At 36.6% G+C, this 13,603-nt stretch overlaps 2 protein-coding genes across 2 annotated transcripts; both read right to left on the bottom strand.

The window, feature by feature from the left end:
- Positions 1-2,750: 2,750 nt before the first annotated feature.
- On the bottom strand, positions 2,751-6,377 carry LOC142231184 (uncharacterized). Its single transcript, XM_075301802.1, has 3 exons — positions 5,561-6,377; positions 2,944-4,865; positions 2,751-2,840 (listed from the first exon to the last, which is right to left on the bottom strand). The coding sequence occupies exons 1-3, from the start codon at positions 6,375-6,377 to the stop codon at positions 2,751-2,753; spliced, it is 2,829 nt and encodes a 942-aa protein (XP_075157917.1).
- A 48-nt stretch (positions 6,378-6,425) lies between these two features.
- On the bottom strand, positions 6,426-8,435 carry LOC142231183 (uncharacterized). The gene has a single exon (XM_075301801.1). It carries the CDS (start codon positions 8,433-8,435, stop codon positions 6,426-6,428), a length of 2,010 nt encoding a protein of 669 aa, XP_075157916.1.
- Between the last annotated feature and the right edge of the window lie 5,168 nt (positions 8,436-13,603).

Genomic DNA, 13,603 nt, shown 5'->3' with positions numbered 1-13,603 from the left:
TTTTCATATAAAAATTTCAATTTTTTTAGGTTTTGGGTGGATTTTTCAATTTTTTGGGGGTGGTCACGAATTAAAGTCCTTTTCTCTCTAGGACGCATATTTAAGGAGATATGGGCAAAAGAAGTTTTTCATATAAAAATTTCAATTTTTTTAGGTTTTGGGTGGATTTTTCAATTTTTTGGGGGTGGTCACGAATTAAAGTCCTTTTCGCTCTAGGACGCATATTTAAGGAGATATGGGCAAAAGAAGTTTTTCATATAAAAATTTCAATTTTTTTAGGTTTTGGGTGGATTTTTCAATTTTTTGGGGGTGGTCACGAATTAAAGTCCTTTTCGCTCTAGGACGCATATTTAAGGAGATATTAGCAAAATAAGTTTTTCATATAAAAATTTCAATTTTTTTAAGTTTTGGGTGGATTTTTCAATTTTTTGGGGGTGGACACGAATTAAAGTCCTTTTCGCTCTAGGACGCATATTTAAGGAGATATGGGCAAAAGAAGTTTTTCATATAAAAATTTTAATTTTTTTAGGTTTTGGGTGGATTTTTCAATTTTTTGAGGGTGGTCACGAATTAAAGTCCTTTTCGCTCTAGGACGCATATTTAAGGAGATATTAGCAAAATAAGTTTTTCATATAAAAATTTCAATTTTTCTAAGTTTTGGGTGGATTTTTCAATTTTTTGGGGGTGGACACGAATTAAAGTCCTTTTCGCTCTAGGACGCATATTTAAGGAGATATGGGCAAAAGAAGTTTTTCATACAAAAATTTCAATTTTTTTAGGTTTTGGGTGGATTTTTCAATTTGTTGGGGGTGGTCACGAATTAAAGTCCTTTTCGCTCTAGGACGCTTAGTTTAGGAGATATGGGCAAAAGAAGTTTTTCATATAAAAATTTCAATTTTTTTAGGTTTTGGGTGGATTTTTCAATTTTTTGGGGGTGGTCACGAATTAAAGTCCTTTTCGCTCTAGGACGCATATTTAAGGAGATATGGGCAAAAGAAGTTTTTCATATAAAAATTTCATTTTTTTTTAGGTTTTGGGTGGATTTTTCAATTTTTTGGGGGTGGTCACGAATTAAAGTCCTTTTCGCTCTAGGACGCATATTTAAGGAGATATGGGCAAAAGAAGTTTTTCATATAAAAATTTCATTTTTTTTAGGTTTTGGGTGGATTTTTCAATTTTTTGGGGGTGGTCACGAATTAAAGTCCTTTTCGCTCTAGGACGCATATTTAAGGAGATATGGGCAAAAGAAGTTTTTCATATAAAAATTTAAATTTTTTTTAGGTTTTGGGTGGATTTTTCAATTTGTTGGGGGTGGTCACGAATTAAAGTCCTTTTCGCTCTAGGACGCATATTTAAGGAGATATGGGCAAAAGAAGTTTTTCATATAAAAATTTCAATTTTTTTAGGTTTTGGGTGGATTTTTCAATTTTTTGAGGGTGGTCACGAATTAAAGTCCTTTTCGCTCTAGGACGCATATTTAAGGAGATATGGGTGTACAATTCCGGGGTATACTGGAATGGACTGTATAATTAATATGATGCTCCCAGAATCATAAAAAGAAACAGAAATAAAAGACAGTAGATATTTCAGTTTGATTTGCAATTGTTTTATTGTGGGTGGCAGCGGCTTACCCTGTTGGTTGTCTGTGCACAAGTGAGTTTTGCAAGTCAAAAACTAAATTTTCAAAGGGTCAGACATTGTTATTTAGAACAAAACAACAATTAATTTTATCCAAAAGATGAAAAGGACAAATATGTTTAGGTGCATTGAGTAAAAGCTTTCCCCGTGAAGCGGGGAAAGATTTCAGGGTTACCGCTTAGCTAATATTAATTCAAACAATTTTATAACTTTCTAATTTATTCATATACAATAATTTTGGAATTCAATTCAAGTTTACAAAAATTCAGGTTGTGATTTGGGTATATGCTGTTGTTGGAACGGAGTTCAACATTCCGCCCCCCTTGCTTGTATGCAACTTAATATCGACAAGGTCCAGATATTATCCATCCAAATCTGGAGCTTTGGGCAATAGGCATGTCCGATGAAGTCTGTATCAAACCAGGTAGTATTATTTTGGATAATTGATCATTGGCGATGCTGATGTAGATGCTGTAGATGGTCTGAAAAAATGAGGATCCGCCAAATTAGTCAAATGATCGTAAACGGATTGAAGCTTTTTTTCCAATGTTGGCTGTGGGAGTGGAGTATTAAAGTGGCCTTTCACTATGCCCGTAATTTGTATTTTAGCAGCGGGGTCGTGATACGATTGCAAGCTAATGGTACAGTATTCCTTGTCATTTTGCTTAGTGGTCTGCAGACGTAAACGGTTGACCAGGGATTGCAGAATGACCGTCTGAACACCAGCAGAGTTTAGCATTAGTCTCACCCTTTCAGGTCCATGTGACGATAAAACCCTTGCTAAGGCCGTAGGCATAAAAACATGCGTATTCGACCGTCGACTCAATCTTTCATGTACCAAAGGCTCAGATCTTTGTATGCGACGCGTTGGAGTGGAACAAGAAGGTTGAGTGCTCTTCTTTGAAGTGACGTTGGAACTTTTCCGATTGAGTTTTTTTGAGGAGGATTGGTTCCCATTGCTGCTTTGCGCTTGAGAAGTGTCAACATGTAGCATGGTATGATGGTTGTGTTTACATACCATACAGGTCTTCCTCGATCGGCACCACTCCCGAGTGTGGGAAGAGCACAAACATTTGAAGCAGAATCCCTTCTCTTTCACTTGTTGTCGACGTTCATGCACATTCATCCGATAGAATACTCCACAATCCTTTAATATGTGTCTGTTTGAACAGTCGCGACACTTCGGTAGGTTTGATAATGAGCTGTAATGTTAAATTGTTAATTTGTGAACGGATAAAAAAGAAAAACAAATTATGAAAATTAATTGGCAACAGGTAGAACGCATAATTTAACTAATGGACTCACAATTGCACCATTTTCGGTCCTAATCTCGGCTACGCGGACTTTCGAGTCATGGCCATGATAAACTTTAGTAACGCGTCCCAGACGCCATTCAGTTGGAGGTAAGTTGTCTTCTTTAACAACGACTAAATCTCCCTCCTTTAAGTTCTTTTGTTCAACCTTCCATTTGTATCGCCTTTGTAAATTGGATATGTATTCATTTTTCCACCTCTTCGCGAAATGTAGTTGGATAATTTTTAATCTTTTCCATCTATTGAGTAAGGATAAGTTATCCGAGTATTCTTCTGGTGCAGTTGTTAAAGCTGATCCTCTCAGGAAGTGTCCAGGCGTTAATGCAGTAAGTTCCATGGGGTCTTCGTTAATAGGAGACAAAGGCCTTGAGTTTAAAACGCTTTCAATTCGAACTAGCAGTGTTGCAAATTCCTCGTAGGTAAACTTCATATTATTTGCGACTTTCCGAAGGTGAGTTTTCATGCTTTTAACTGCGGCTTCCCATATCCCACCCATATGGGGCGCATGTGGAGGAATAAATTGCCAGGTAAATCCATGAACATTATATTTTTCGACCAAAGATTTCTCCGCAGTTTTAAGAAATATTTGGTATTCACGAGAAAGCGTACGGCTTGCTCCAACGAAGTTTGTCCCATTGTCGGAGAAAATTTTTTTCGGAAATCCTCGTCGTCCAATGAATCGGTCAAAAGTTGCCATGAAAGCATCTGTAGTTAAGTCAGAGCATGCCTCTAGATGGACAGCGCGAGTAGCGAGACAAACAAACACAGCCGCGTACCCTTTCTGTAGTTTTGCGTTTCGTAGCTTAGAAGACTTTAAATCAAATGGCCCGGCAAAGTCCAAACCCGTGTTGGTAAATGGTAGCGAAAATGTACAACGCTCTTCAGGTAAAGCGGCCATTATCTGGTTTCTGACCTTGTGTTTGTACATAACGCAAGTGCAACAGTTTCTAATACAATGCCGTACAGCGTTTTTTAAACGAATAATATAAAATTCAGCACGGATTGCTCGTAACATACTTTGATGTTCGGCGTGCAGAAGCACCTTGTGTGTGAAAGTTATGAGTAATTTGCAAAAATGGGACTTCTCTGGAAGAATAATGGGGTGCCTCTCTTTGTATGGCAGTGTGGAGTTAGCCAAACGCCCATTCATTCGTAGTATTTTCTCCTTATCCAAAAACGGGTTTAGCGTTAGCAATTTGCTTTTAGCAGGAATGGGTTGTTTGTTCTCAAGTGCATAGTATTCATCAGCATAAAACCTACGTTGGGCCACTCCAATCAGTTGATTTTTAACAAATTGAATCTCCGCAGAAGTTATGGAAGTATTTCCCATTTCTAAACAATTAATTTTGCGGCATTTCCTGATAAACCGATTCACAAAACTCATCACCCGCAGAGCCCGATTAAAAGACGAAAATCTTTCCAGTATATCTTCACAATGAGTTTCAGTTTGAAACGTATTCACCCTTCTTTCTAGTTCAGGCTCCTTGAATGTAGATGATTTTGGCCAAAATTCCTGTGACTTTACGAGCCATTTTGGGCCACTCCACCAAAGAGTATTAGATCTTAGTTCAGCGGCAGTACATCCACGCGTTCCTACATCAGCTGGATTTTCATTTGTTGGCACGTGTTTCCAAGTCACGTTTCCGACATTTTCCAAAATCTCAGAAATCTTATTTGCGACGAAAGTCTTCCAGTGATGAGGAGTCTTGTCTAGCCAAGCCAACGTAATTGTCGAATCGCACCAGAGGTGTATATCATTAGTGGAAAATTTCAGATTCTGACAAATAGATTTCAAAAGCCTTGAAAGTAAAACCGCCCCACAGAGTTCAAGTCTGGGCAGACTAACAGTTTTCAAAGGTGCTACACGACTTTTGGAAGCAAGTAAATAGGAAGTTCTAATATGCTCAGGAGACACTGTACATATGTAGATGCAAGCGCAATACGCCTTCTCTGAAGCGTCGCAAAACCCGTGAATTTGAATATGTTTATCGGGAGAGTAGTGAATCCATCGGGGAATTCTTATCGATTCAATGTCAGGAAAGTTTGAGATGAATAAGTTCCACTTTTCTAATGAATGTGGTTTGACCTCCTCGTCCCAGTCAGTTCCGTCGAGCCATAATTGTTGAAGAAGTATTTTCGCGACTACTACAATAGGGGCCAACCACCCAGCGGGAGCCACCGTGGTGCAGTGGTTAGCATGCCCGCCTTGCATACACAAGGTCGTGGGTTCGATTCCTGCTACGACCGAACACCAAAAAATTTTTCAGCGGTGGATTATCCCACCTCAGTAATGCTGGTGACATTTCTGAGGGTTTCAAAACTTCTCTAAGTGGTTTCACTGCAATGTGGAACGCCGTTCGGACTCGGCTATAAAAAGGAGGTCCCTTGTCATTGAGCTTAACATGGAATCGGGCAGCACTCAGTGATAAGAGAGAAGTTCACCACTGTGGTATCACAATGGACTGAATAGTCTAAGTGAGCCTGATACATCGGGCTGCCACATAACCTAACCTAACCTAACCACCCAGCAGGGTCAAAGATTTTCGCCACTATGGAAAGTATCTTCCTCTTGGTCAACGGAAAACTGGGAATAAAAATGTTAGAAATACTGTAGCAGAAGTTGTCAGCCATGGCATTCCATCGAATGCCTAGCGTCTTGGTCTCGCTAGTGTCCTCAAGTTTTAGGAAATCTTCGTGAAGAAGATCCTCGGGGGCCATGTGACGCAGTAAGTCTGAATGATTGGCAGTTAATTTTTTCAGCGGAAAGCCAGCTGATTTCAGTAAATCTATAAGTTCAATTAAATAAGATTCAGTTTCGGATAAAGAATGTCCTCCCGAAAGTACATCATCCACATATATCTGGTTTTTCAAAATTTCTGAGGCAACAGGGTGCGTAGACCTTCCATCTTCACTCAGTTGTAATAGTGTACGTATTGCCAAATACGGAGCACAATTTACTCCGAACGTAACAGTTTTAAGGCAAAAGTCAGTAATTTTTTCAGTTGGAGAAGTTCGAAACAATATCCGCTGAAATTTCCGATCATCCTTATGCACATATATCTGCCTATACATTTTTTGAATGTCACCATTAAAAACGTATCTGTAAAACCGCCAACGTAACACGACATTCATTAAATCATTCTGCAATATGGGTCCAGTATGTAAAATATCGTTCAACGAAATACCAGTTGTTGTTTTCTTTGACGCGTTAAATACCACCCTAACTTTCGTTGAAGTGCGCTCAGGTTTCACAACTGCATGATGTGGCAGATAGAAAGATAAATATTTCGAGTCGTGGCAAATTTCTGTAGAATTAGTAGGTTCCATATGATCGAGCCTTAGGTATTCCCGCAATACGTTTGTATATTCTGTTGCCAATTCCGGCGATTTTTTCAATGTTTTCTCCATATGGAGATATTGTCCCATAGCAGCTTTCCTCGAAGAACCGAGAGCTACATTAGCCCCCAGATCGCTTCAAAAAGGCAACCTTACTGAGTATTTCCCATCAGGTTGGCGAACAGTCGTATCCTTGTAAAATTGTTCACACCAAACATCACTTTCCGATAAGTTGTTTCTATTTGATGGTACTTCCTCCAACTCCCAAAATTTCCTCAGATCTTCATTAAGCGATACGAATGAAGCAAAAGAAGAGACCGATCGAGTTGTTTGAGAACCGCTTATTATCCATCCAAACTCGGTCTCCTGTGCCAAAAGATTGCCAGATATATTTCTCAAGACTCCCGATTTCAGAACGAAGGGAAGTACGTCGCTACCTATGAGCATATCAATCTGCGCAGGTCTAAAGAAGCTTGGGTCAGCTAAATCAAGCTTATCCAAATCAGACCAATCAGTTATGCGAGTTTGAGTGGATGGCATAAAGTGGTTCATATTGGAGATAACAACCGCTGTCACCCTAAGTCTGAAATTAGATTTCCGCGATTTCAAAGTCACACTGCAAAGCTTCGACGAATTTTCCAAAACTCTGCCGCCCAATCCAGATATGGTCGTGAATGCCTTTCTAGTTGGTATGGAGTACCTGTTGATAATTCTACTTGAGACAAACGATTCTTGAGATCCTTGGTCAATAAATGCTCTGATCGTAAAATTAGCTCCCATGTGTTCTAAATCGATTAACGCTGTTGGCAGAATTGTACAATCCCCCGACTGTGCGAAATTTGATTGAACATACGAAACCTGGTCCGTATATGCAGCAGCCGAAGTAGATGGATGTTCAAATTGCTGCGTGTCAACATGGAACGCCGATACCTGTGTTGGCTGATCCTCCTGTGATCCTACCAGTCTCGACTCCGGATGTAGTAGAGTATGGTGTGATTGCTGACACTTCTGACAAAGTTTTTCACTTTTACAATTCTGAGACACATGTCCATATGACAAACAATTATCGCATATTTTGTTTTCAGAAATAAACTTCCGTCTTTGTGGAAGCTTCCATGAAATAAATTTGGGGCAAGTGCGTAAAGAATGGTCTTTCTTGCAGGCCTTACAAGGCCTAAAATTCCGCTCTGTTTTTGCGTGGTAATTTTGCGATTTTTGAGAATTTGACATTGGGTTCGATGGCTTTCTCATATCTGAAATTGATTCCAGCATGTACAGTCTTTTCGTTATGAATTCGTCAAGTTTTTCCCACGAAGGCATCTCTCTATGATCAGTTAGAGAGTTCTCCCAAGCAGCTAATGTTTCATCGGGAAGTCTCGACGACACCCAATAAACTAATATAGGGTCCCACGACAAAACAGAAATGTTGTATGTTTTAAGTATTAAGAGACAGTTGTTGATGGTGTACTGCAAATTTCGCAACCCTTTTCCTTTCTCAGTTGTAACACGTTCCGTTTCAAATATCTTCCGAAGCTGATGATTGATTAGAATCCGTTTATTCTCATAGCGTTGGGTTAATGCATCCCATGCCAAAGAGAAATTATTGTCCGTTAAGGAATACTGTTTGACAATTTGATTTGCCTCTCCCCTTGTTTTCGCCCTTAGATGAAATAGTTTCTGGGCTGGAGAGAGTTTAGGGTGTTTCAAGTATATAGCCGAGAACATGTCCCTAAAACTGGGCCATTTCTCATAACCACCGCTAAAAATCTCAGTGTCGCAAGCCGGTACCTTCAACGAATACCCTACATCATCAGTTTTATTCCCAGCCATCTCCACTGTTCGCGACGAACTGTCCATTTTTGTTTTTTCAATATCAATTAGGTCAAGTAATGAAGCTTTACATGTCTTATAAGACCGGCAGGATTCATTAAACTTAGAGTGAATAGACTCCCTTTCGGTTTTCGAGTACTTTTCTTCAGTGGTCATTTCATCCTCATAAACTTGAGTTAACATACGCCACCGACGTTCAAGATCCTCTAGTTCAACCCTTAAACTCGATAACGTGTGTTCCGTTACATCTATTGCCGCGAAATTTGCGCAATACGTGACCAGCTGGTCAGAAAAGAAAATAAATTTCGCCGACGACATACTTATCTGGCAAGTATTACCAACCAACGAATCGGGGCAGTCACACTAATCGAATAATTCAGCCAAATTATATGCAGAGACTTTTTATGTCAATACACACAAAAAATTCAATCACTATATTAATTGATCCAATTAATTTTTTAATTGAAATGTCTTCAATCACGAAAATGATAGTATCAATCACAGTTTTAATTGGGCATAGAAAAAATTTTTGATTAAAAAATTAATTGATTGCATTATCAATTATTTTTTAATTGATTCAATTCAATTAATTTTTTTAATTGATTCCATTAAAATTTTAATTGATGTTGATTGCAAAACTCAATCAATTAATTAATTATAAAATGTAACTATTTCGAATTACTTTCTTAATTGGCTTGGTCTTAAATTTGGATTGAAAAGTTATGGTATCAATTTATTTTTTAATTGTAAATTTTAAATTTTTCAATCATTAACTTAATTAACTTTATGTTTCTATCTTGATTAAAAAGTTAATTGTATCAATTAATTTATTAATTGAAAAAATTTTCAACTTCAATTAACTTTTTAATTGGAAATATTTTGGTGATATTTTTTTCTGTGTAGATATTCCCAATCAAATTTTTAAATTTGCATTCCTTGAAATAAAAATCCAAACAAGTAATATATTCAAGATTTCGCCTCCAAACGAGCAATGTTTGAAAGTTCCAAATCGCGAATAGACAGTCTCCACTCTCAGATCAACCAAAGAAAAAGTAATATTGAACAAATTCAATGCAGTGAAATTTCAAGTTTCATCATTCAACCAAACAAATGTAAAAAATATCGGAAAGTTTCAACTCCACAAGAGCAGCGTTTAAATGATATCAGTTGTCTATATAGACCAAATCTTCAAATAAGTAAGTAAGAAGTAATATCAAACAAAGACAGGGTATGGTAATTTAATTTTTATTAATCAATCAAATCAAATGTAAAAAATATCGGAAAGTTTCAACTCCACAAGAGCAGTGTTTAATCAAATAAAAGTAATAACGAATGCAAGGCAGGTTAATTTCAATTTCATAAATACATTTGCTTATCCCTCAGTTCCCCTGGTTTTCGAGATACAAGGAATAATCGAATCCAATATTGAAGAATTCTCATACTTATTAAGCTCCCAGTTCGTATTGAATTCTCCTTTGTTAAAAGATAGCCATGAAAATATGAACCACCAAACTTCAGGGGCACATTGTATCCAATGTGGTCGATCAATTTTAGATCAATTAAATCACTTGTAAAGAGCTGTGTTCTCTTTGACAAACAAACATCAGTCGAATTTAAAACCAAATCGTTTGGTTTAAACAAAAACATAAAAAAATGTCATCCAAGGGGTATATCATACAATATAAAAATCCGGACGGCTGATATCCATGTATCCCAATACAAAATTATGAAGTATTCACCTCGCAATTCAATATAAACTTTGTGCTTACCAAAATATTGATGCCGATGTACACATAACAATTCGGAAATTAATCATGTTTCATACTTCTCAATAATCTTATTCTACATCATAATATCAAAAAAATACGGAAATAAGACTGCTATATAGCCAGTGTGCAAACAGTAGGAATGATCATAATAATAATACAAATACTGCGTATAAAATGAGTATATGCCCGTGAGACATTCAATTCATTGGGCAAAATCACAAACCAACTGACTAATAATCGGCAAATGAAGTCTCATCGTAACATGTTTTATAGTACGATATATCCGACTATGGTTCATGTAAGCCCTTGATTACGTACATATGTTCACAGTGGTAACCACAAGGATAAGTCGAAAAATATGTAAACATTAATTTACCAGTAATTCATAAAAAAGAAAAAAATCCTCATGTTCCACTGTTCTCCTACTTTAAATTCCAAACACTGAAATCTTTACCTTCATTATTACGATTCTCATCATTCCCATATGGACCTCAATTCCAAAATCAAATAATTAAGCAACTCTCCCAAACTACAAAAAATTGTTGGCAACGTTACATAAAACTCACCCCACTAAAATCCTCTTACGGCGCACACCACAACTTCATCAACCCGCATTTCTTCCGCAGCATGTCTCAAAACACCGTTAGACTTGGAATTATATCGTATTTCATAACCATTGCAAACCGTAACCAACTTCTCCACCACGAGCCACATAAGATCCCTTTTGCGTAAAATTTATGCTTCCGACACAAGCAATGTAACCAATCCAATGGGCAATAATAAAGACATTACTCCAATTTCTTTCGTCAAACACACGGCTTTTCCGTTCTTTTCTTTTACATAAACATAGTCACTTTTCCTCAATACACAATATATTTTGCACCAATATCATTTTTATTTTCCAAATTATTCATTTTCTTCTTCGGTTTTATTAATCTTTTCGGCTTTATAAGTTTCACTCCTTCCTCTTTGACAATAGACGATAAATGACACTAATTAGCCGGCTTTTTTCTCACACTCTGTTCTCTCTCTTCATTTGACAATTGCATCTGGAGCAGTGATGCCAATTTGGTGCTTTTTCTTTGTAGTGGGTAATGGTGTGTTAGAAAAGATACTGTATTTCTGGTGTTTTTTTTGCCGTTCGTGAATTGGTATTGCTGATCTGCAGAATGCTTCTACTCTTTAAACCTGACGATGTTCAAACGCCAGACGAACCGGAATTAGTTATTGACAAAGAGCTGCCGCATTTGAAAATCATGGTTTGCCAAAATCAAACGATTCCTTTTTTCTAAATACTTTCGCAGCCAAACCCAGATAGTCTACTGTGTGGTAACTCTATTCCACAATATAACATTAAAAGAGAAATGAGAGTCTGGATCTTTGTTATTGTCTTTCTCTATTCTTGATTGCTGCTGGATGAAGGTGCCAAATATAAACCAAACAGAAATGTACGAGAAATAGTTGCAATGCAATGTATCAAATGGGGAAATAAGAGAATTTGGTTCTCGTTCACGTTTTTGTTTTATTGAAATTATGTAGAAGACAGAGGGAAATGCGCGCATTAAATATAAGCGAACTACAATGTTTGTTATTTTGGCAATTGTGTGTGAATGTTCCGTATGCCTTCAATGTTAAAAAAATTAGATGATGTTAAATGTTGCGGGCGAATGTTGCGAAGTGTGTGTGTGTGTGTATTTTAGGTGAGCTGTATAAACATTGATGTTGCCGACAACATTTCCTAATGGGAAACTGAATTTGATACATGTTCATATGTTCGAGGTTAATGTAAAAAACAACATTGCATATGAGCAAGCGTAAATGTGCAAAGGTTATTCTGTTGAGAGATGTTAAAATATTAAAATTTTAACATAGAATGTTTCAGTGTTTCTGTCGGAGTGTCGATTTTCAAAGTATGCAAGTATTTCTGTCTTTAACTTTCGTAGAGACCTGAGCTCTTGACCAAAATTCTCCGAGATTTGTAATCATGTATCAGTGTTATTGTAAGAAAATGTTACAACATTAAAAGTGAACCACCAAATGTTTATTGATCAACGAATGTTAAATAGCAAAATGCTTCTGTAGCAAATTTGTTTCACAAGTAGTTTTAACAGATTTGACGTTGTGCTTTTTGTACAGCGGGTGTGGAAGTAAAATTGTAGATGAAATACCTCCAAACACTAAGAGTATTTCTACCACTTTGTTGCCGATAATTTAAAAATTTAAATTTCCTATCGTTCACAAATCAACAATTTGTACATACCTCTTTTCCATTGTATTATAATGAAGATATTTTTCCAAAATTTATAAATTCAGCGGTGGACGTGATCCAAAAAAAAAATCTTGCAAAATATTCTCCCTCAAAAAGTTCGTTTAACGGGTCGAATGGACCATGTACAATTCCGGGGTATACTGGAATGGACTGTATAACTAATATGATGCTCCCAGAATCATAAAAAGAAACAGAAATAAAAGACAGTAGATATTTCAGTTTGATTTGCAATTGTTTTATTGTGGGTGGCAGCGGCTTACCCTTTTGGTTGTCTGTGCACAAGTGAGTTTTGCAAGTCAAAAACTAAATTTTCAAAGGGTCAGACATTGTTATTTAGAACAAAACAACAATTAATTTTATCCAAAAGATGAAAAGGACAAATATGTTTAGGTGCATTGAGTAAAAGCTTTCCCCGTGAAGCGGGGAAAGATTTCAGGGTTACCGCTTAGCTAATATTAATTCAAACAATTTTATAACTTTCTAATTTATTCATATACAATAATTTTGGAATTCAATTCAAGTTTACAAAAATTCAGGTTGTGATTTGGGTATATGCTGTTGTTGGAACGGAGTTCAACAATGGGCAAAAGAAGTTTTTCATATAAAAATTTCAATTTTTTTAGGTTTTGGGTGGATTTTTCAATTTTTTGGGGGTGGTCACGAATTAAAGTCCTTTTCGCTCTAGGACGCATATTTAAGGAGATATTAGCAAAATAAGTTTTTCATATAAAAATTTCAATTTTTTTAAGTTTTGGGTGGATTTTTCAATTTTTTGGGGGTGGTCACGAATTAAAGTCCTTTTCGCTCTAGGACGCATATTTAAGGAGATATGGGCAAAAGAAGTTTTTCATATCAAAATTTCAATTTTTTTAGGTTTTGGGTGGATTTTTTAATTTTTTGGGGGTGGTCACGAATTAAAGTCCTTTTCGCTCTAGGACGCATATTTAAGGAGATATGGGCAAAAGAAGTTTTTCATATAAAAATTTCATTTTTTTTAGGTTTTGGGTGGATTTTTCAATTTTTTGGGGGTGGTCACGAATTAAAGTCCTTTTCGCTCTAGGACGCATATTTAAGGAGATATGGGCAAAAGAAGTTTTTCCTATAAAAATTTCAATTTTTTTAGGTTTTGGGTGGATTTTTCAATTTTTTGGGGGTGGTCACGAATTAAAGTCCTTTTCGCTCTAGGACGAATATTTAAGGAGATATGGGCAAAAGAAGTTTTTCATATAAAAATTTCAATTTTTTTAGGTTTTGGGTGGATTTTTCAATTTTTTGGGGGTGGTCACGAATTAAAGTCCTTTTCGCTCTAGGACGCATATTTAAGGAGATATGGGCAAAAGAAGTTTTTCCTATAAAAATTTCAATTTTTTTAGGTTTTGGGTGGATTTTTCAATTTTTTGGGGGTGGTCACGAATTAAAGTCCTTTTCGCTCTAGGACGCATATTTAA

The sequence above is a fragment of the Haematobia irritans genome, chromosome 3, assembly GCF_050003625.1.
Source record: "Haematobia irritans isolate KBUSLIRL chromosome 3, ASM5000362v1, whole genome shotgun sequence".
NCBI lineage: Eukaryota > Metazoa > Arthropoda > Insecta > Diptera > Muscidae > Haematobia > Haematobia irritans.
This window is presented reverse-complemented; position numbering and strand designations above follow the sequence as displayed.

Bases quoted from the DNA above. Each gene is read 5' to 3' on its own strand.
- LOC142231184 (XM_075301802.1), bottom strand. From the start codon at position 6,377: ATGGGACAATATCTCCATATGGAGAAAACATTGAAAAAATCGCCGGAA. The intron at 4,866-5,560 runs GTATTTCTAACA...ACATATGTACAG, and splicing joins GGCTGACAACTTCTGCTACA to TGTCTCCTGAGCATATTAGA. The intron at 2,841-2,943 runs GTGAGTCCATTA...TTAACATTACAG, and splicing joins GGACCGAAAATGGTGCAATT to CTCATTATCAAACCTACCGA.
- LOC142231183 (XM_075301801.1), bottom strand. From the start codon at position 8,435: ATGTCGTCGGCGAAATTTATTTTCTTTTCTGACCAGCTGGTCACGTAT.